At 38.6% G+C, this 23087-nt stretch overlaps 1 protein-coding gene across 2 annotated transcripts in view; it reads left to right on the top strand.

Annotated features, from left to right (window-relative positions):
- The first annotated feature begins 4607 nt into the window (after nt 1-4607).
- Nucleotides 4608-23087, top strand: part of MMP2 (matrix metallopeptidase 2) — a 36921-nt gene continuing 18441 nt past the window's right edge. The window contains exons 1-6 of one of the 2 annotated variants that reach the window (XM_072873830.1): nt 4608-4938; nt 9315-9541; nt 11154-11302; nt 13449-13577; nt 15183-15356; nt 21229-21402. In XM_072873830.1, coding sequence (XP_072729931.1) covers nt 4795-4938; nt 9315-9541; nt 11154-11302; nt 13449-13577; nt 15183-15356; nt 21229-21402 — 997 coding nt within the window. In that variant the 5' untranslated portion in view covers nt 4608-4794. The remainder of the gene's footprint in view (nt 4939-9314; nt 9542-11153; nt 11303-13448; nt 13578-15182; nt 15357-21228; nt 21403-23087) is intronic. The other variant, XM_072873829.1, reaches the window with a different exon arrangement.

Here is a 23087-nt window from a genome sequence, read left to right as displayed (position 1 = left end):
GCTTCCTGGAGACAACTTTACTAAAACAGATAAACTGCTAATATTATGCCTTTCTCTGTTCCTACAGGGGCACGCCTCCATCAGTCAACTGCAGCAGACACCCACTATTTCTATTATAGGCACCGAATAGCAGGTACTTGGAGCTTAGTGTCTTGCCAGTGCCAAACACCAGGAAGAATGTAGTCCCTTAGTATATTAATACTATTACTTGCATAGATGGTCCATCTTCAGCAGAGGTACCACTAAGGAAGAGCAGTGAGAAAATAAATGATACATATGCATCTCAGGTTTAGTGGGGCTTCAGTCTGGCACCACGCTGGTAGCCTTGCTACTTTCTACTGCAGTGCCCTACAAGTCAGACATGTGGCAAAATGCACCAAAATCCCTCCTTCAGCTTAGTCCAGTCCCATGCTTTCTTCCATAAGCTCTTTGGTTTCCTGGTCCTTATAAACACCTCTTCCTCAGACAGGAAGAAAGAGGCACTAGAATGATGATCCAGGAGAAATTACAGAATAGTGCAAAGGAGAATGAGTCACAAGGCAACCCTGGCAAACTGAGAAGGAGCCAAAGGCCTGGATAAACTGGACCTGGGATAGTCCCGTGGGCACCTTTCCTGAAGCCCAGGCAAACCTCTCCATCACCTGAGCTTTAGGTTTTCCAGTCGCTTAGAAGTTCTGAATGAAACACACTGAGAACACCACACTGGCTCTTTCTGACAATTTTAATCTGTTATCTCTTTTTGAAGAACCCTGCTAAAATCAATGCAAGTCCATCTACGTTAATCAAATTGCTGGTTTGCTTCCTCAACTTGAAGGTATAGACTGACAGTGCAGAACCTGGAAGAAGTAACAAATACAAGACATTATATACATGTACCGCAATAGTTTACTTGGAGCCACACATCCCACTGCACCCTATTACAGCCAGCTGACTCTGTAATCAGATGATCAGCTGCTTTCTTGAGATCTTAATTGTCCTGATGATTATTTATTTCTTCAGCCTAGCAACAGGTTTCAATTTAAAACATGAAAACCCACTAAGAATAAATCCATCATTCTCCCACGGACGATTGTGTTCACTGACACTCTGCCTAAAGTAATCCTCTGGAACCACCAGGAAATCATCAGCTTATGATAAAATTTTGGAATTAGTGACAGTAGGAATCACTACAGTGCATTTCTGGAGGGATGACTACTCTGTCAGCAAATTACCTAGGACACCATCTGAAGTCTAATCCTGAAACTGCTGAGTGCTCCTGAATCATTTCAAAAACAGTTTTCTGAAAATAGAAAAATCCTTTGATAAAAACAGCATGTTAATACACGCTCATGTGTCTCTCATCATAGTCAGATCTACTGAGATATGCAGCTTACAGCTCACAAGACATCATGATTCCCTTTTTACTGTTATTACTGAAGTATGTCCTCAAAAGAGGCATTTTGCCATCTCGGACTGTGTGGCTTCTGCCATACAGTTCCTGTTAATGCATGAACGTAGGCATTTAAAAAATCAAATCTGGCATCTTACTCGTCAAGTAGATGGTTTAAAATTTTCTATATGGAGTGGTTCTAACCTGAAACAAACACGGTAACTAGAGAGGAGCTTTTTATGACTCGGGAGAAATAAATTAATGTATGTATCAAATAAATATCTTACCTAATATGGAAGTTATATGCAACACTGAAATGATTTTTTTCCACAACTACATAAAGGCTGTAGTTGTAGTTATAACTGTATTCATTTTCTGTAGCTAATCCAGAGGTAGCATCTATGTACATAGACAAAATATCTCATAGAGTGAGTATTAAGGTAAGAGAAAGGTTACTTTTTCAACTCTTCCATAAAGTTGGTAGTTGCCCTTACGTTCCCTTCTCAAGGGGGCTTTTTCCTCTCTCTGTTTTGTCTTGCTTCTTTCCTTAATTTTTAACTTCTAGGAATCTATTCAGAAGTCACTAATTAGAAGTAATCTCTTCACACTATGGAGTGTCAAGGACTGTTTATGCACTAAACATTAATAGCAGCTAAACCATCAATCTGTCAATGTCAAAATACATCAGTTCAAATGTTTCAGCGTCTGTCTCCCTGATTTTAAGTGTATGTAGCCTGAAAACAGAAAACACATCATATCACGTCTTTTCAAATTCAGCAAGAGTGGAGTCAATCATGGAGTAATTTGGGCTGTAACAGACCTCAGGAAATCATCTAGCCCAACCTCTGGCTCAAAGCAGATGCCTGCCAGCAGCAGAATTTCCCTGCTTTCAGGGAAACTGCTCACTAGCTGGAGTAGCACTGGCAAAGCAGTTTATCAGCAAAACGACAATCAAAGGTGAGAAACAATGCTTCACTGCAGGTTTGTATGGTTTCTGTTACTTTGGTGATTTTTTTGAGGAAATGTATTTAGAAGGTGACCTCCACCTACTCTCACTGCCAGCAAAGATAAGAAACAAAATACAGTGAGATTTTCAAACTGCAGGGACCTCACAGCCCATTCAAAAGTTTCCTCATCCATTTCTGATTCGACATTCATTAGGACACACTGAGAATTGAGCATTCATTAGATTTCAATGAGGCTTATGAGTACAACAGGAATGTGCCAGGACACTTTTTACTTTAAATGGCTTCACTGCAGTACCCTTCTAAATGAAAGCTACTAAGCCATCATAAATTACATTAAAATTCTTATGAAAATGACGTGATTCTTATGGTTTAAGATTTACAGCAGCCCTTGACCTACTGCAGAGCACAGCGATAACTGCAGAATCTTGCAACACAATACATAATATTTTTACTTGCTTAATTAAGGATAAGTTAAGAGTAACTTGGCACATCTAGAGAAGGCTTTCTTAGCCTTTGTTCTCTTACAGTTTCACGTGGCTGGACACAAAATATGAGCTGTCATCACAAACAAAGCAGGAGAGCATTCCCCACAACCAAGTGCAGGGCTGTGGAAAAACTGGATCATATTTTCAGAACTGCCTTTTATTAAGGCAACTCCTAGAAATGACTGGTTTTTTGCTGATGGGGAAAAGCTAAAAAAGAAGATGTAATTTCAAAGCCGAACCATTAGGGGAAAGTTGTTCACTGTAACTCAAGTGCCGTTAGAATCATACATGAAAGGATGAGAGGGCATAAATACAAAGCTACTTGCTTACAATGAAAGCTCCATTCACGTATGAAGTTCCTGTAACTCCTCTTTCTCTCCTGAGTGTTAAGTGCTGCTTCCCTTGGCTGATTCACCAGCAGCCGTGCATACAGCTGCAGTGTTGGGTTGTCAATGGAACTGTATGGGCAGCAAAAGCTCCTCCTAATGCTTTCTCTCTGAACCCCTCAGCCCATCCTTTGAAATCCTTGCCTTTATATAAGACTATTCACTTCATGGATGATGGGGTGCAGTTAGTAAAATAGCTCGATATTAACATAAAGCAAAGAACTGTCAATATTAACTGTTTACAATGAAATATCAAAATATTATGAATAAGTACCAAACACCAGCAAAGTATTTCCTTTTAATTAACAGCCCTATTTGGTAACAAGAGTCATATCTGGAGAACTTTCATTTAACATTCAGTGGAAAGCCATGACAACCTTTATGCTGACATACAGCTCAGAGAAACCGTGATGGCTAGACACATGTTTAATAGAAACTGTCCCGTGACACTTGGCTGGCCAGAACACAGTTTGCATTCATGCAGAATTGCCAGTCTCCCGTCTTAAGAAGTCATGAGCCAAGCCTCTAGATAGGGATATTCAGCTAAAAAAATATTCTGCTTGTAATAACATCTCAAAGCTGGCAATATTATGAATGACACAATAAAAAGACTGTCCATTAGAATGGCCGTATTTACACCAGAATTTCAGACTAAGGCAGCTGCACCAGCAGACCAAACCCCCAGCATAAGCAAACCCTGAATTTTGTACAATTACCCTGACATCAGTTATTGAGGATAATTTCTATTGCTCAGTCTGCCTGGTAATCTCTTACCCTGTAGATTAAGGTGATACACAGTGCCTGTTGGTAGCAAAGTCTCAAACTGGTTTTAAAACCAAACGAGCCACAAGCATCCTATTCAGAGAGCTCTGCATGCACGTTCTGCACAGACCAGGGAGGGAGTGATGCTCACGCCAAGTGCGGGTGAGCCCTGTGTACACAAACCTACTATTTGTGTAGCCTAAGCAGGAGAGGGATAAGAAGCCTCACTTGGCTGCACTGGCCCATGCAGGGTCTGCCTCGAAATCCATGATCAAAACATTTACTGTAAGGCACCATGTAGGAGTGTAACCACATATTGACTAAAGCAGATTATTATATCTGTAGCAAGAAAATAGGCTAAAAAATAATAAAAAATACTTAGCCAGGAAAATAATGTTTAGGAATTTTTTTTTATTTAAAATATATGTGGGACACTTCATCTTCAAGATTAAGTCAGATTTTGCTTTTTGCTGTGCTCTGGCAAAACTAAACGCTTTCATATATGCAAATGAGGAGAAAATGTGGCCTCTTTCAGCAGTAATAAGTATCTGCCTGTTGCTACCTTAAAATCACAGCAATCACATCTGGTAACTGCCCTTTTCTCATGTTTCCACTAGTTTTCAGACTTCCTCTTGTGGTAGCTTGAGACTGCGCATCTGGATGTTTTAAACATACAAAGGAATTGCTAGAGCAAGCAAAAGAGAAAAACCGGTGCAGAGAGTTAAGATGGGCAAATAAGCAACTAGTGCACCGTGCAGCTAAAGTAACGGACAGGCAGCCGGGGAAAATCTTTTTCCAAAGAGGAGAGCACAAGTTTAGGCAGAATGAAGACTCACATTGTCTGTGGCTTCGTTTTTAAAGTACTATTAATCCACGTATATCTTTTTAACAAAACTTTAGCTGCACCGTCACCAATCATTAAGTTTCCTGGAGACAGCACTCCCAAAACAGACAAAGAACTAGCAGTGGTAAGTGTTGGTTTCATCTTTGCTTCAGATTTATATTGTTGTTTCATAAGCAGATGTTTCTTTCTTGTTTCAGCTGAGGCTAAGGAATGACTGTACCATTCTCTCCCTAGAGTCTCTGGAAGCGCTAGCTAGCTAGCAAAGGTATCAGCTTTCAAAAGTTAAAACTAGAGCCAAGTAATGTTTCCTCTCTTAAAATTTTTAAAGCCAGCAAAGAAAGTCTTTTTTTTTCCCATTAAGTCTGAACATACAAAATAATTTCATTAAATCATGGCGACTATAATCAAAAGATTGCAATGGTAAGAGGGGAGAAAGGCAAATAAAAGACATCTAATTTTTTTACTTAAATCAAGTAGAAGTGAGGGCTGTTGAGACTCACTTAATGCATGTATCACATCTTTCAGAAGTTTTTCCAGATTGTTTACTGTACATTGCATAAACACAGCTTTAAGGAACAATTACAATCAAAAGCTGGCTTGAGTTTCAGAAGCCATTGTGACTAGTTTTGACTTTGAAAAAAAATCTTATCAGAGGTTTAAAGAAATATTTTTTTCCAAATTCAATATGGAACAAAAAAAGGAGTTTGGATTTCTGTGACATTAGCAAATTATAGGTATAACTCCACAGCATTTTATTCTAACCTTATTTTATCCCTGTGGACCTTCATAAAAATGACATTATGGGGAAGTCCATTTAAGGAGAGATTGAGATGGATTATCCTTATCTTAGCATGTAAATTATAGACATTTTTCTTCTTCAGCAGTAAGTCCATTTTAAGAAAGATTGAGATAAATTATTTTTATTTTAGGACATAGAGGTTTGAAAGTTGGTCACTTTTCTTTAGGAGTTGGTGTGCATCTGGGGAAAGCTTGCCAGGTTAAAGAAGGTCTGGGGGAGGGTAGAGAGAGAATTTCCAGATGGTAGCTGTGGTGGGAAGTTTAGGAAAAACAGACAAACTGACCCAAAAAGGGCACTCCTCAGCCTTTAACAAAACACATTCACCCAAGGTTTTGCCTTAGCAGCACAGCAGGCGGCAGGGGGGGGGGCGGGAGGCAGTGCATGTGGGAGAGGAGAGTGGGGTCCCACATGTCTAACAGTAATTTAACTAATCTTAAATGATCTATTTTCTTAGACACAGTCAGGCTTTTATTCAATAACAGCATTTCACATCTCCTCTCATCTCTGTTTCTTTCAGACAACCTATTTATTATGTGTACTCAGAGGAAAATTACAAGCTGGTGTAATACTGCAGTTCTTCTTTGTCTTTCTTGTAGTATTCTTGGGTAATGCTAACTGGCTGCCTTTCTCTCACACCCTCCATCAGAACAGCCCCAATACTCAGCATCAGAACACAAATTGCTATGTTGCAGCTGGACCCTGTTTCATTAATGGGCTGGATCAAAATTCCAGATCACCACAGCTCCCTGCTGACTCTGGGGAAACTGAATTTCGCAGCCTAGGCCAAGATGTGGTTTACACAGACACTACATTTTCTTCAAGATTCTCTTCTCATAGAACAGCTGGTTATGTTCATTTCTCATCTTCAAGTAAAATCTCCATTTTAGGAAAAACTGAGGGGGGTTAGCTTTTTATTTAGAATCCTAGCAAGTAAAATTCTTTACCATGCCTCATTTTATATTTTTGGTTGTATATCTTACTCCCAAACCTAAAATGGCAAGAGCAGCATCCTGCTTCTTCAATAAACTTCAGTTCTGATGTATAGTCTATTATATCATGGTATCTCATTGGGAGATGCAAACAGAAGCATAAGAAAATCTATCAAACTACATTAAAATGAAAATTGGGATAAGAACAGATACTCCAAACTGGCCTGTTTGCTTATGTTCTTAATGCATTTCATATGATTTCCACCAGGCCCCATTAATTATGAGTACACTGAAGCTTAGTGGTAGCAAAGGTGAAACCATTCTGTATCCATTATTTGCCAGTGCCACAGTCTCCACTGGAGAAATACCACATCAGAAGTTACAAAAATCACAAAAACTAGGCATAGTCTGTGCTTAGTCAGTAGGTGGATGCAGGAACTTCTGAAGGAAATGGTGTAACATCTTGATTAAATCCTTTTTCTGAGTAAGCTCTGAACCATTTCCTGTGCAGGGTAGACGAGGTACGCCTGGACTTAATGAGGTGGCGGTGAAATCCAGGCTTGACCAACTGCAGCCATCAAATATCCTTTGCTATATTTTACTGATGTAGTGGTCTTATCCCCAGTCTCCTGGGTGAACTTCAGTCAATTAATTAGATACATAAAGTAAGGTTTCCCTCAGGAATACTTCCCGGCACAAGAACTTAAATGTACAGTCATTATGTAAGGCTTCTTGTAATCCTCAGTTAGAAATAATTATCTTTGATATTTCTGATACATTTTTGGCAAATATACCTTTACCTTATTTAGTGTGTTTTCCTACCTTGGATTTGTAGTTAATATTTTGGATACAATACCTGAAGGATGCTTCTTCCTCTGCTACAGACTGTTTTACTGGAAAGATCAGTGACTTGCAACCTTCCTGTCTAACAGCATCATTGTCAAGGGCATCTCTCAGCTCTGTGCCACGCTAAGCACCAGTTTGGGTGGCCTACACATCAGTTTGGGAACATCTGCCATTTGACATGGCTGTAGCTTTTCTTTTAGAGATAGACATAAAAGACTGCAAACCCAGACTTGAGTGTGGAGTTCCTGAAATCTCTGTGCAAGAGAACCATAAGATTCACTTTACTGGATAAAGCCTACAACTCCAGATAGTTTAGAGCCTGTGAATTAAAATAATTAGATAATGATAGGTTATTATCATTATAGAAGTACCCAAACTAACATCTTCATCATAATGCACTTACCTACTCCTCAATGGAGGATATAAATTCAACAGTCTAAAGCTGTACATAATCTAAATAGTATGACTGAGCCTATCTGTGCAACAGTCCAAGCTAAGGCAACAGCTTGAGCTACAGGTTTTCTCAAATTCAGTCAGGATCCAAACACTGAATCCAAAACCTCTAGCTAGCGAGCAGTTTGTTGCGTGGCCATGTTTGTTAGTCTCCAGTTAGGAACAGAGTTGATAAAGGATTTTATACAGTTGCTGAAGATACAACTGGAAGTTTTCTCATTTCCTTCTTGTCACTCTTTTTCATTTGAATGGCTATGTTTTTATGGCAGGTTTCACCACGTGTTAGAGACTGCCAGGCATTCTCTCAGGCTTGGTCCCTACCCCAAGAAGCTCAGTTATTCTGCCAGTCAACACTGAACTTAAGGGAAAAAATACTAAATATTAAATTGTTTGTGTGAGCTCACTTGTGTATTACACAGAAGGTGGGGACCATGTATGGATTTTCAGGACCACAGCTGTTTACAGTTTAGTTTAACATAAATAAGCAACTTATCAACACACATCTGAAAGACATGGCTGCTTAACTGGAACAATTGCCAGGGAACAGACTAACCCATTGCTCCTCTGGGATTAGAGGCAGCAGCAAACAACAGACAGAATATTTTTTTTTTTTAAAGTTTTTTTAACCATACTACACCTGCTACTTAGGTCATACTGATCAAAACGGAAAGTGGAAGAGACTTGGGTGGGTATTATTTTAGATAAGAGATGAAAACAATGGGATTTGTGCTGCCTTTTTGATCCTTTATGACCACTGTTTTCTAAGGAGAGATAATTTTGTATTATCTGATACAACCATCTGCCACCATGGTTGTATCAGAAAGACCAGTCTGGCCATAATCTGCTGGAGGGTTCGATGGAGTTTTAAGTATGCAGATATTGATTAGCTGCAATGTCCAGGCAACTGAGATGTTACCAAAGACCTTCTTCCTCAGGTGTTTGCAATGTTTGACTCAAAAGCAAACACAGAAAACATTCCAATAGCTCTATGCAGTTTGAATAAACAATGGGGTTTTTTTCTTTTCAATTTAATGTAGTCTCATTTGTGTGGTTGCTTTGATACCTTGACAAGTTTCTCAATAATCCACAGTCTTCCAAGAAAAAAAAATACACAAAATCTAAAACTGTAAGCAGGTTTGTACATCATAAAGAAACCAAAAAAGATAAACCGATTTTTACTTTGTAGTTCTACATTAGAGCTCTATGCTCTACTTACTAATGAAGCAATTCATTAAGTAAAGGTGATAGCTAATAGTGGAATTATTGCTTAATTAGCAATGTTGTGTGATCAAGGATGGTTTCTGTCAATTAAGGAGATTCTGCTGGTCTCTGAGTTACTAATAATAGTAATTTTGAAAAGAAAACTTGCAAATTACAGATGGAAAGCTAACATGGAATTACAGTATTTATTAGTAATGGTTAACTATTTCTTTTATGAACTTTAAAGTCTTTGTTCTGTGCTTTTTTTTCAAGCAATACCTGAATAAATACTATGGGTGCCCAAAAGACAATTGCAATTTATTCGTCCTGAAAGATACTTTGAAGAAAATGCAGAAATTTTTTGGGCTGCCTGAAACAGGAGATTTGGATCAAAATACTATTGAGACAATGAAGAAACCCCGCTGTGGTAACCCAGATGTAGCCAATTACAACTTCTTTCCAAGAAAGCCAAAATGGGAAAAGAATCATATAACATACAGGTACTGACTGGTGACATTGGGTTTTGCTCATACATAGCCATAGAGCTTTTAAGAACCAATGAAACAAGACACTTAGAAGTGGAGTAGCTGCTTAGTGGGCTAGACAGGATTTCTTGAATTAGATTCTCTTTGTGTTAGGATGACTACCAGATGTTTTAGTAAACACCTCTGAAATTTCAAATTGTAAAATTTCAGGAATAATCATCTAAAGATCAACTTCATGGTTCTGGTTGAGACCAAAGAGATTTTGGTTTTATTCTTTGCTCTGCTGCAAGCATCCTAAGGGAACTGCAGCAGGAGTATCTCACCTGCCCACCTGCTTAGCAGGGACCACAGTACTTATTGACTGCAGAGGCCATGTAGGAGGACAGACTCCTCTGCACTCAGCAGTCATAAAAATGGAGGTCATCAAATAGATTTTAAAAGAAAACAATTGTATTTCAGATATATACAGAAATGATTTAAAGCAAACCTGCTGCTATAGGTTTGGCATGTTTTAATTTCTTACTCTCACTCTGAAGAGTTAGGGACCAATATAGCTCTCATTGAAGTCAGCAATAAAAAAAAAAAATAAATCTCATTACCTTAGGTGGTCCAGAAACAAACTTTTAGCACCAATGAGAGCAAACAGCAGATTTGTCTTAGCTGCTTGACTTGGTCTGCTGCTTCCTCACGAGTTATGACTAAAAGCATCCCTCGTTCTGCGACTAGCCTAATAAACACTGAAAAACATCTGTGGCAGCTCTTGCAGTCCCCTCTTGCTCATGTGCTTCCTCTGATTCTTCCTCATTCTCCTTAGGCACAGAGTAGTTTCCCTCACTATGCACAGCCCCAGCAGCAAAGAACTGGAAACTTGTCTTTACATGGAGGTTAGCTGGATATAATATAAGGCACTAAGAAGTCCAATGAAAATATAATAAGAAGAAAGCAATGCACTTAAGAGTTTCTCCCTTTCTCATGTCAGGCCTATGGCTCTATCTTACATGCTTTTACCTCCTATTTCCCCATGTATCTTATTGCCAATGTAACTGACGCTGCTAAAGGATTAGCATTCAACTGGGATAAAATGATATACAGCTAACTACAAAAGTGAGGGAGAAGGGCTGTTTTTCTGTTATTATTAAAGAGTAAAACAATTCACACTTGAAACTTTCAGAACATTATTGAGCTCTTTTTCTGGCAAATAAATCTTATATATCAAGATGTGCTTGTACGTTCATGTCTAAAGTGACAGCATGACTTGCAAGCTAAGTAATCTACAAAAATGTAAATCTCAAATCTAATGGAGCAAAAGAACATAAGGTGATGTCTTGCCAGCACCTCAGTGCTGATGCAAAATCCTGAATATTTTGTGCAAGGCCCACTGCCGTGCAGGCCTTACACTCTGGCTATAAGTTTTCTTCACGCTGCTGCATCAATTCCAAAGGAAAATAAATAGTAAGTACCACATCTAAACACGTCTCTCAATCAAAGGAAAGTGTCTAGATCTCACATGGAGCAGTGTTACCTCTTAACCAGTTTCACTACTGAGTCTACTCAGCATTTTGATCTGTAAACAACAAATACTGGGAGGTGGTTTATGCTTTATTTAACTCTTCCTCTTACCTCTAAGGATTATAGGCTATACCCCAGATTTGGATCCTGAGACAGTAGATGATGCCTTTGCTCGAGCCTTTCAAGTCTGGAGTGATGTCACACCGCTGAGATTTAACCGAATAAACGATGGAGAAGCAGACATTATGATTAATTTTGGCCGATGGGGTATATTTTTCTATTTTTACATATGGTTTTGGTTTTGTTCCTTTCATTAATCCTTAGTATTGGAATAATAAGTAGTATACTCAATAAGTAGTACCCGTGAGCCTTTCTGGCAAACCTTGTCCTAGTTTGCACGTGGCTTATACAGGCTAAGATCTAATTTCACCAAGATTTTTTTTTCTTTCTTCTACATGAGAGAGAGAGAAGTATTTATACAACATCCTTATATTATATTTATCTTGCCACAAGAGAATCGCTAGCGGCAACATTTTATTTTTAAATTTACAAATCAGAAATACAACTGGGAAATATTGGTACAGATCTTCAGATGATGTAAGCTGGCTTCCCACTACAGAATAGAATGGAATGCCATTGTACTGTTTATTTATAGCTCCATACTCAGTTTTCCAGTGATAGTGGTGGAGGTCCTAACATACTGGAGCTTAAAAATGGATTTGTGACTTTCAATTTTGACTCCATAGCTAGTCTCTGTTCTTTAGCATAGCAGAATGCAGGCTTTCAATGCATTCTTTGGTTTTGAGGAATTTAAAAATATGGATCGTAAGCTGAATTATAGTTTGAGTCCACCTGATGATAGGGGACTTGATTCCTTTTTGTTGTACATGCCTTCTCAATTAATTTTGGTTTCTCCTGAAAGAATGTTTATAGCTTCTCAGCGTAAACCTGGGGCATTTTAACTTCTTACAGACAGTCACAGAATTGTTAATACTAATGAAGATACTTGCACAGCCAATCACTTGGGAGGTAGACTTTGGAAGTGAAGTGAACAGTTCAAAGAATAACTGAGCTCTTTGTAAAAGCCTCCATTTCAAGCTGGTTTTCTTTGCTTTTGCTATTGATGAGCTGACCTCAAAAGCTTCAGAGATTCTACAGAACTCAAAATTTCAGATCCTCATCCAGGCTGGCTTGGCTCACAAAACAGAAGTCTTACAAAAGCAGAAGTGTTTCTGCTAGTTTTAGTACTTGCTGGTTATAGTCAGCTCAAAAACAGTGGGAGAAGAACTTCTTCCACATTCATTTATTCTTATCCCTTTAGTGCATGTCAGATTCACAGGAGCTGGGACATCCACAAGGCTTTTCATTTTTAAGCTTTCTTTTAAGCAAAGGATCTACTTTGAAATAAATGGAAGTAAAGCATCTAATATATGTCAAAATCTTCTCTTTGACAACTGACACACTAGTCTACTGAAATGAATGAACTGAACTAGTATTAGGAGAGTGACACCAGCATGAAATCAGTGTAACAGAGCAGAGAATCGGGCCTGTGTATGTAGGGCTTCTGTTAAATGGCAAGACATCAGACCAAAAGGCCTGAAATGATGCAACTGGAGATGCTGGCAGCCAGCTTTGACGCACAGGTCAGTGTGGTGGGAAAGCTATGAATACCAGGGTTATGCCCTTGCCAGCCTGCCTTACCCACATGTGGTGTACTTCCAAGAAAAGCCTACAGTGCAATAACAGGAGAGCTACTTAACCTGCTGTTGCCCTGTGAGCTGCCTGAGTCTTGGAGTGGTTGATGTGGAGGAGGAATAGGCTCCTTCACAGAACTCGGAGCACTGAATAAGAGCTAGGTTTCCAGGGGCTCACTACTGAGACACTCAGCTGATTTGCTTTCCTGCTTAAAGTAGTTAGTATCCTGCACAAAGAAAAGAGCACAGCAGTCTGAGGTGCAGCAGAAAAGAGTAGCCTGCAAAAAGAAATCTGCCTTTACTTTCCAATCTCTGTGTTGGAGACTGATACGAATTATCTGAAAATACCTCTCATCTACAATGTTTATTTTACAGCTCCTACCAGTCTCCATTACGAAATAACAGTGTATATGCAGTCATACATCTAATGTACAATATTTCACTGTTCTTCACTGTCTTTGATTCCTTTCCACAATACTTATGAGATATAAAATAACATGTTGTCACAACTGCAGTACTGACACTTAATGTTCTTTGTAAGAACTGGCGGCTTCTCTTCTGGTTCAGTCTTGCCAGCACAACCCATACCAGAAAACTCACTCACTATTCTGCTGCTGTCTTGGATGGGAAAGTACACATGATAATCATTATTCATGCATAGACTCTGACAGAGTTGAGGTCATTAGAAACTGCTCTTTCTTGCCTGCTTCCTCCTGCAGAACACGGTGATGGCTATCCATTTGATGGCAAAGACGGTCTCCTGGCTCATGCCTTTGCACCGGGGCCAGGAATTGGAGGAGACTCCCATTTTGATGATGATGAACTGTGGACTCTTGGAGAGGGGCAAGGTACCAGACTTTTTAATGTTTCAGCACACATGGCCTGCTGGCTGCTATGTTTTAATGTTTCAGGCACTGCACTAAATGTTTTCATTGACACATCAATAAATGTTAGGAGATGAAAATTAGCTTATACAATTTAAATTGTTCTCTACAAAATGTTTACGTAATTCCTAAATAAATGTTACCTAGGATTTCCCTTTCTGTTCCTCTACTATTGCCCCTTCAAAAACTGAATTAATAATGGGCCTGATGCTGCACAGCCTTCATGAATTGTGGGAAAAGTACAAAGCCACGACTATGATTCTGAATGCTTCAGTTCTCAGGGACTCAAACTACAACATCTTTAAGTTCATTTAAGAGGCAGACTGGCCAGTGCTTTTTGGTTGACATACCCTTTTTAAGATGACTTAAGCTGTAGCTCCAGTTGTTAAAAATGGAACCATCCACCTGAATAAGTATTTATATATTCATGGTATCTGTCCAAAGCAAATGGAATATAAATCCCTCATGCTGATGACTGAAACAAAATCGACATCAAACAGTGGATTAAGAACATGTCCAAGAATCTTTAACAGACAGTTTGCCACACCCTTTAGAAGAAAACAATTGAAGTCCAGATAATATCACCTGAACTACACAAACAAGACCAACTATTAGTAGTTTGGAACCTCTTTTTTTTCTGCTTGAACTTTGCCACAATCATACAGTACTAATTATAATTCTTCTACTGTAAAATAATTTGGAAAACTTAGAATAAGAATGCAAACTCGTGTTTGCCTTTCATTTCAAATTCTCAGCTGTCCTCCCATTGAAAAAAATAATTGAACTTTAATACCAAAATAGTCAAATTCCTTCTGTTTGGCTTCCTTTTAACTTAGCAGAAGCATTGACTGGTAGCTGTACTAACTGCACTGGATCCCTGCCTCAGACTAACAACGAAAAGGAGGAAACTGTTTTCTGTATTAGTGGAAATATTGCACAAGCATCCAGTTAGTTACTGCCATTAAAGAAATGCTATGGATAAGTGAATTATCTATACATTAACATATATTACAGCACCAGTACTGTAGTCTTAGGACTACATGTGACAAACTGAAATAAAACCCAGGATCTGGGTGTGTCTGCCTTACCACCCGGTCCCCCAGTGCCGCAGCAGATTCATTCAAGTTGAATTAGAAATACCAAAGTGGTTTATGAGGCACAAGGCATGTTCAGCTCATGCTCAACTGCTGCCTGGAACCTTTCAAACTATACTGAACATTTTAGACCATATTACCAAAGAAACTAAATTACTAAATGTATTAACAGCATGTTTATAAGTTTGCATTGCCATAGTAACAACAACATATATATTTTTCTGGCCTGATTCTAAGGACTGTTCATTCTAACACTTCACCATGAGTAATACCCATGTAATTTCTTTCAAAATTACCAGTTATTATTTCAGCTATGATCATCTTGCCAATAGAGAGACCACCAGCATATTGAATTTCAAAGTGGAAATTCAGACTACATTTCTATACCAATGTCCTCCAGGAAAAGATGTCCAGAAACTGTATTTTTTAAATCAGTTGGTGGCTAATTTCACCACTGCATTTGTTCTCTTTATAGTGGTTAGAGTGAAGTATGGAAATGCAGATGGTGAATACTGCAAATTTCCCTTCTGGTTCAATGGCAAGGAATACAACAGCTGCACAGACGCAGGACGCAGCGATGGATTCCTCTGGTGTTCCACAACCAAAGACTTTGATGCAGATGGCAAATACGGCTTTTGTCCCCACGAGTGTAAGTAGATCATTGTTTCTACTGCTTTTTTCCTGGTAGACTGTTGCCTACTTATTTTGCCCATCCACTTCTCCTTGTACTCTTTCCACTTCCTTTCTGGCAGATTTAGAACTACTGCTCTTTAATATCTCCTCAGTATCTAAGCAGAGAAAAGTCCCTAAAGGCTCCCTGGCGTAGGAGAGTTTGTAACTGATGATGACCCAGGATGGGGCATTTCTCTAAAAACAAGGACAAATTGAAGATATGTCTGAAGTAATGTCGGCCCCATATATACATCAAGGACACTACAGGTTCAGTTTCATGATCCAGGAAAGACAACCATCTTTTAGAGTAAGGATAAGGCCAAATTTGGAGATGGAGCACACTAAATGACAGAAATCTCTCCCTAAATTGCAGACCATTCCACTAACAATTGCAATTGCATCTCCTTCAAGAGCAGTAACTGACAAAACCCAGCAGTTAAGGATGAAATCCATTAAGCCAAACCTCCATAACTTCACATACAAATTTTACCAACTGGTGGCCCAGGTCCTCTGAGTCTGGGAGCCCTTTTAGCGCAACATGACACTATTATTGTCACAAATCACCCTTTAAATGACCTCATACTGCTTCTCAACATAAAAAATTATTGATTTCAAGTGAGTATCTATGCTGATACAAAGTCATTTATATGTTGGTACATTGCAAATTGCTAGCCAGGAGAGCACTCGCATGTTTAGAATTTAGGTTTTTATTTTTAACACAGATCTTAGGACTCTTACTCATGAAGCAGTTCCAACAGCTCACTTTAGATACAGGAATGACACTACATTTCAGAAATCATAACTCTGTATCAGTATCTGTACAAAACTATTAGAGGGTCTAGGAAAGCTAAGATCGTACTTAATTTCTAACTTTTTGTAATGTGAACAGAATCCTCTGTGTTTCACAAGCAAGTTATTTCATATTTGGAAATGCTCATTTACAGATTAGACAATGTGTATAATGTTTTCATGTAGCCATAGCTTTTTAAAAATATACACAATATGATTATTATCTTTCAAATGAAATTATGACAATATGTTTCCTGCTAAACATCGGGAACATGTATTTATAAGCTGGAAGATTTTGATGAGTCTACTGGATATAAGATTTCAGACAATTTATTATTATATGAGTGTTAATTTGATCTCCTGTATATCACACAGCAGGAAACCTTTAGAGAAGCAATTAAGTATAATTGGCTGTAGCTTACTGTGCTAATTTATCAGCAGTGAGAAGAATAGAGAAGGTAAGGGGCTTTTAGCCGCTTGTTCCATCTCCTGTTTGCCAGCCCCAGTGCTGGCACCTGTATTCACGGACATTCCCAGTATTGCAGTTTCCCACATTTACTTTTTTCCCTTTGTACATAACTGATTGCTATAAGCTTTTGTCAGCAGGGAGTGTCTCATCACTCTTGTTATCTTATGTCCTGAGCAATGGACCCATAGGGTCACTAAAACTCCTGCCTGCTACTGCTGTGTCATAACAAATAATAAGAGAGTTATGAAAGAGAATGAAACACAAAACAATGGAGCTTTTTGTTGGACACACGCTAATCCTGCTTGTAACAATAGTAATAAACTTATTTATAATATTAGGGCTACATGCAGTCAGTACAAGGAAAGAGAATGCAGACTGCTGAAAGAAAATTAGTGATGCTTAAGATGCAAAGCTAACAAAACAAGACATGTTCAGGGTTTTGCCAGACCAACAATGCACAAGCACAGCCTGACATGTCCCAGGCAAGCCTCAATGAGTATTGTAAAAATACATGTATGTGCATTAATATGTACATGTCAGTTAAGTACACATAATTTTTCGAAAGACCACAGGTATGTGTACGTAGAAAAAGTTCATATACCCTGTCTTCAAAACTTCTCTGGTATCCTATTGTAGCCAACCATAAATGGATTCCTGCTTGACAAATTTTGGGGATTTCTCAAGTTCATTTGCAAGACCATACAGTTTCCAATATAAGATTACAAATTTTCTACATCAAGATGCCAGTGGTTTGCAAAGATCATCTGTTGTAGAACATATCAGTCTTGTAGCCCTAATGTGATAAAAAAATATTCTTTAATTTCCAAAACCCTAACTGCCCATTATAGATCACACCTATAGCTGGGATCTACCATGGTGACAGCTATTTATACGACTATAGGGGATGAACAAGCAGAAGTGTGAACTTATAACAGACTTCAGTTAATTAAAAAAAAAAAAAAGTTATCGTTAGTTACATGACTTTCAGAACTAGCTTCTTTAGCTTAACATTTACTTCAGTAGATTATATCTACTGCACATATATGCGTGCACACACACATACCCGCACAATCATTTTTTCCTAAAACTTTGCCATCTCCTTCATTCCCCACTTTTCCCGAAATCTCCTCTCCCTCAGGTTACTCCTTCCACCTGAAAAAGAGCAAAATTGAGCTTATTTCTTTAAAATACCCCAAATGCTCGGATATAGTCAGAACAAAGCCCAGATTATAGGTAGCTGGACAAACAAAGATCCACATACCCTGACTGACACCTTTGTAAAAACCCAAAGTCATACAAGACCGAAAATGTAAGCAGCAAAGCACTCTCAGGGAGAGTTGGTTCTGGAAGTTGGTGTTCCTGGAAATGCTTGTGTCAAGGTTTCTGAAAGAGAACAGAAGGGTTTCGGCCTTTTGTTTCTGATGTAATTGTTTCACAAGATCCTTGAACAGTTATGCACAGATGTTTCTTATTAAATTCAGAGCGGCATTGTTCACTCATTATTCCAAGACACCATTTGCTAAAACCCAGCTAATAAATTCAGAGAGGGAAGGATTTACATCATAGAGTCTGTGCTGGGGGTGACATTCCTAGTTGTCAGTGTGTGTTTCTCCCCCATTTAATTCACTGAAGTTAGTTTCAATTCTTCTTGTTATAGAGCCATGCTGCATATTTGGAAACATTTTTAAAGCTATGGTACTGCACCTGGCTTTTCTAAAGTTAATCTCAGATCCGTACGCTAATTTTGTGGACTGATTCAACTATCATTTATCAAAGCAGAAGAAGGGAAAGCAGAAAGTTATCTACCTACTACACAAATCTTATGCAGATGTGCTGAACCTCTCCTTTGCTGTATTGGATCAAAGGATCTTAAATCTCTCTCTACCAAACTCCACTGACACTACAAGAAATTTAGGCTCCTTTGGTTCTCTGGTATGTAACGTTACTGATATCTGGACTCTGCCTGTACCTCCCTCACACTGGACACAGTTCTTGTAGGCTGCTGCTCAACTGCTCTCCCAGGCAGAACCCTCATGTAGCTGCAGCTACCTCCACCTTGGATCTGTGCCACAGGGTTTTTAGCAGCCTTCCAGCCTGAGGTTTCCTTACATCACAACTGGCTGATTTTTCTGGGAAGAGCTAACAGTGCAGTGCAGCTCACAGATTAGTAATGTCCAGTCTGCATCTGATCTCACATCTTCACTGATTTTTAAATTGCTGAGCTTACCATGATGAAGAACAAGAGTCAGGCCCTTTAAGATCCCCTTACAAGTAAATAAAGCTTTTGTTTTGTTTTTGGAAAATGACCTAGTCTCTGTCTTTAACTTTCGTTTACATTAAAGCAAAGAATTTTCTAGTTAAGGCAGGGAGGAGGATTTGAAAACTTAATAAACCGTTGTTGTTACCATCACATGATGTTACCTCAAGCAAAGTGAAAAACTGCATTTTGACTGTGACTCAGAAAGACTCCATGCAACGCAGTAAGAGATTGACTTTCCATAAGATTTTTGCAACTTAGCCACATTTAAGCCAATAAGAAAAGGCTATTAAAATACAGAGTTTGCCAGATCTAGAGCTGGAAGCAGCTCATGTGGTAAATGAGTCATCTAAACAACTCAGTTTAATTGTGCCTTCCAATTCTATAATTTCTTTATAAAAAAATAAAGTCTTTTTCCAGTCACGATAGCCACAGTCCTAGTTAATGCACGTTTCCTAACTTATTACAGCATCTGAGACAAATACAATCATTGCAGCTTGCTCTTTTGGGGAGGCACAGTGTGTGTTGCAGTTATCTTGATGAGCACCTTTTGCCTAGAGATAGGACCTCTGTGTGGCTGCTTCCACATCCAGGATGCAGAAGGATATAAACGAGAGCTTGGCCAGATCAGAAGTTCAGTGAACTCGTGCATGTGAGCCAGGCCTGCAAAGCTCTGAGTCCTCTCCTTAGGGGGACTGGAACTTATCTCAGTAACTTACTGGTTCATGCCCCTGATACTGTGGCCAATTACTAATTTAAGCGGAAAAGGCAGAATGAATCATCTGCAGCACAATATCCCATCATCAGAACCCTTCCCAGTCACCCCTCTGCCAGAAAAGGTGTTGGGTTTTTATTTATTACTACTCTAAACAGTGAAGCATGCTCATAAACAATGTCTCTTCCCATCAATGTATCAGACTAAGCAAAGGCAAAACCCCTCAAATCCTACACAAAGACACTGAGGCTACAATGGCTTTTTGGTCATCAAAAATGACAACAGCAAAATTAGAAATAACCTGCCAAGCCTTCCCACATACACATTTGGGTTTTAGCTGTAGCTTTAAACTGGGGGAAGGAGAGGGAGAAAGGTGTCCCCTTGGGTGCCTTAAAAAAGGCCAAATCATGCATACTTTACACTGGGAATTCAAACAGACGCGTTTCATTCTGAGGTGCCGTTCTTAAATCTCAAGGGGAATTAGCGCATGGCTGCATGAAGGATTTTTTGTCTCTGTTCAGTGCAAGGCCTGGCCCACTTTGTTGCCCTCACGGTTTCCTCTCACCAGCACATGGCACTCGCAGACACAGTCCTACCATTGAGGATTCCCACGGATAGAGCAGCCAAGAGAAGACACAGGCAGATTCAAAAGATGTCAGATGCTCTGAGCCACCTGCATTTTCTTGTAATTCAATCTGGACATACATTTTTTAAATAGCAGCACAAGAAATTTTACCTGTCTTCCTCCAGATATTCCAGAAAGTTTACTAAAATCGTAAAACAGATCAGAGAACTCTTGACTCAGTTTAATCTATACTCCTTCATCTACAAGAGAGATTCCTGGTTCTCAGGGTTGACCCATGGGGCCTTGTTTGTGTATAAACAACCCCTAGAAGACCAATACACTACGTTCAGGAATATTAACGAAGCAAAAGACCGGAGAAGCCTCCAGTGTTCAACTTTGTCAGAGGAGTCGTATTTGTCCTCTGTTGCTTATCTATTGAGTGCCTGAGCCCAGCTGCATGGATTCTCAGAAATGAGAAGTAAAGCCTAGAGGAAAAGCCTACAGGGTATTATCTGACTTTAACTCTACTGTATGTCAGCATCTTAAAGAAACTGAAAATGTACACAGATGGCTGTTGGGAAAAACTGATCTGGCTTGTCCGTGGCTCTGTACGAAGTTTGAGCTAGCTAACATTTTTGATGCAAGGTAAATGAATCAGCAAAGCACTAAGGAACATGAGTGACTTCCCCAGCATCCTCTTTCTAAATGTTGTTTCAAGAAGGGATATTAATTTATTGTTATAAGGCAGGCTATAAAGGATTCACACAATTCAAACCACATTCAAACAGCTTGGTAGAATTTTCTTCATTCCCAGTTCATTTATAAAGATCAGTCATTCCTTTCTATACACTTGTGAGATTGTAACATCCCTTGTCTATCTTGCCAAAGCATTTCATTGTTGGTGCAAAATAGAGATTGTAAGTGTGAACTGCACCATGCACAACAGCTGTCTAATCTCTATCAAGACCTTTGCACGTTACCATTGGCACATTGTGACTCCTCGTTGATATGGAGCATTGCGTATTGACATTTTTCTCTTTCATTCTCCCTACAGCACTTTTTACAATGGGCGGCAATGGTGACGGGCAGCCATGCAAATTTCCCTTTAAATTTCAAGGCCAATCCTATGACCAGTGCACCACAGAAGGCAGGACAGATGGATATCGATGGTGTGGAACCACTGAAGACTATGATAGAGATAAGAAATACGGATTCTGTCCGGAGACTGGTACGAGGAATGTTGTTTGCATAACACAGCCTAATTTGTCATTGTTTTAAGTAACAAAAGTGTCCTGTTTTACACCTTCATCAGAGCATACAAAAGTTGATGAGTTAGGCACAATTTCAGCATAGGTGGCCAAGGAAGTAACACAAGTGATCTATGTAAACGATACAGTATGCCATAGCACACCAAGTTTATCAGGGATACGCAAATGTCATTGAACCATAGGACTAAATGTCTACCACTGCAGGATAATTACAACTAGATTACAATTTGTTAATGGCCCTGGAAGAGAAGTCTCATGTGAAGGAAGAAAGTGAATATAATTAATATTTTAGCTTAATACTTACCATTTACACTTGAAAAAAGAAATCCTGTTTAGTATGTTAAGCTTGAGTTAATAGATCTTTTCAGCAATTCAAAAGAACTAAGTGAAATGGTTTAGCCAGGAGAATAGATTCCTGCTTTCTTCAGAATTTTTTATACTTTTTAACTTGAGTTTTATTACATAAAGGAACAAAAATTAATGTATAGCCTTGTATAGCTTGGCAGGTGTTCAATTTTAGGATACAGACTAGAGCCATAAGTATTTAGATTGTGTAAGTTAGCTATAGTAGTTCTAAAGTCTTAGGCTTTTAACACAGCCAAGGTGAAGCTACATTCACCCTGAAGCTACATGCAAACCTACACGCACCCAGGTTTTTTGAGTCTTTTGAAAATGCCCTAACCATTTGCAATAGGGATTTGATGTATTGGTATTTGGTTTCCTGTTACTTTTGATAACCAGGTGTAACCCTTCAATTTTACCTTACAGATGTTTAAAAAAACAATAAAAGAAAGGAGCAAATTCATTACAACTTGCTACACAGTTAGGGAAAGAAAAATCGAAAGGGTAGTTCAACAAAAAAAAGAACCAATATATCTGTGATTTATTTTTTTTTTATTTCTGGCTTATTAAACAATAATAATGAATGAGAAATAAATAATAATGAATAATTAGGGACACAACGAGATTTGCCTCTGTGTTGCTCTCCTGTACCTTCCCAGAAGATAGACCATAATTTGAAAGAAACTGTAATTGCCAGGTAGCAGTGTAAATAAATTTAAATGAGTTTTATATTCCTTTCATATTGTTTATGATACCTACTTTAAAGTGTAATTTTAAATTTAGTTACACCCTCTTCCCTCTAGAAAATACTTGTACACACATATACAAATGTTATTTCTTATCTATTACTGCCATATACTACATAGTTGAGAACACACTTGGGGAAAAAATTACAAGTTTTTACAAAAATACTAGTTTAAAAAAAAAAAAGTCATCCATGTTTTATATCCTTTTCTTTAGAAACTGTTTTAAACCATATGCTTTTAAACTGTACCCTGCTCTCAGCATAAAACAATTCCTCAATTTATTTGATATGACTCCTCTTCTGGACCTTTTGGGTTTTTGTGGTTGTTTTTTGGTTTGGTTTTTTTTGTTTTGTTTTTTTTTTTTACTTCAAAGCTTATACTTCAGTGGGAAAGGTACTAACCAGGTGGATACTCAATAGCCCTTTAACCTTTCTGACACGAAACCTACCTTCGACCTATTTCAGACACACTTTAAAACATCACCAGGAAAGACCATCAAAATGACAACACAAAGATACTTGCTACACAATCACCTTCCACAAAACACTGTTAACTGC

This window comes from Ciconia boyciana, chromosome 9 (genome assembly GCF_034638445.1).
Source record: "Ciconia boyciana chromosome 9, ASM3463844v1, whole genome shotgun sequence".
NCBI classification, from domain to species: Eukaryota; Metazoa; Chordata; class Aves; order Ciconiiformes; family Ciconiidae; genus Ciconia; species Ciconia boyciana.
Note: the sequence above shows the minus strand (reverse complement) of the source record. Positions and strands in the feature narration are given on the sequence as shown.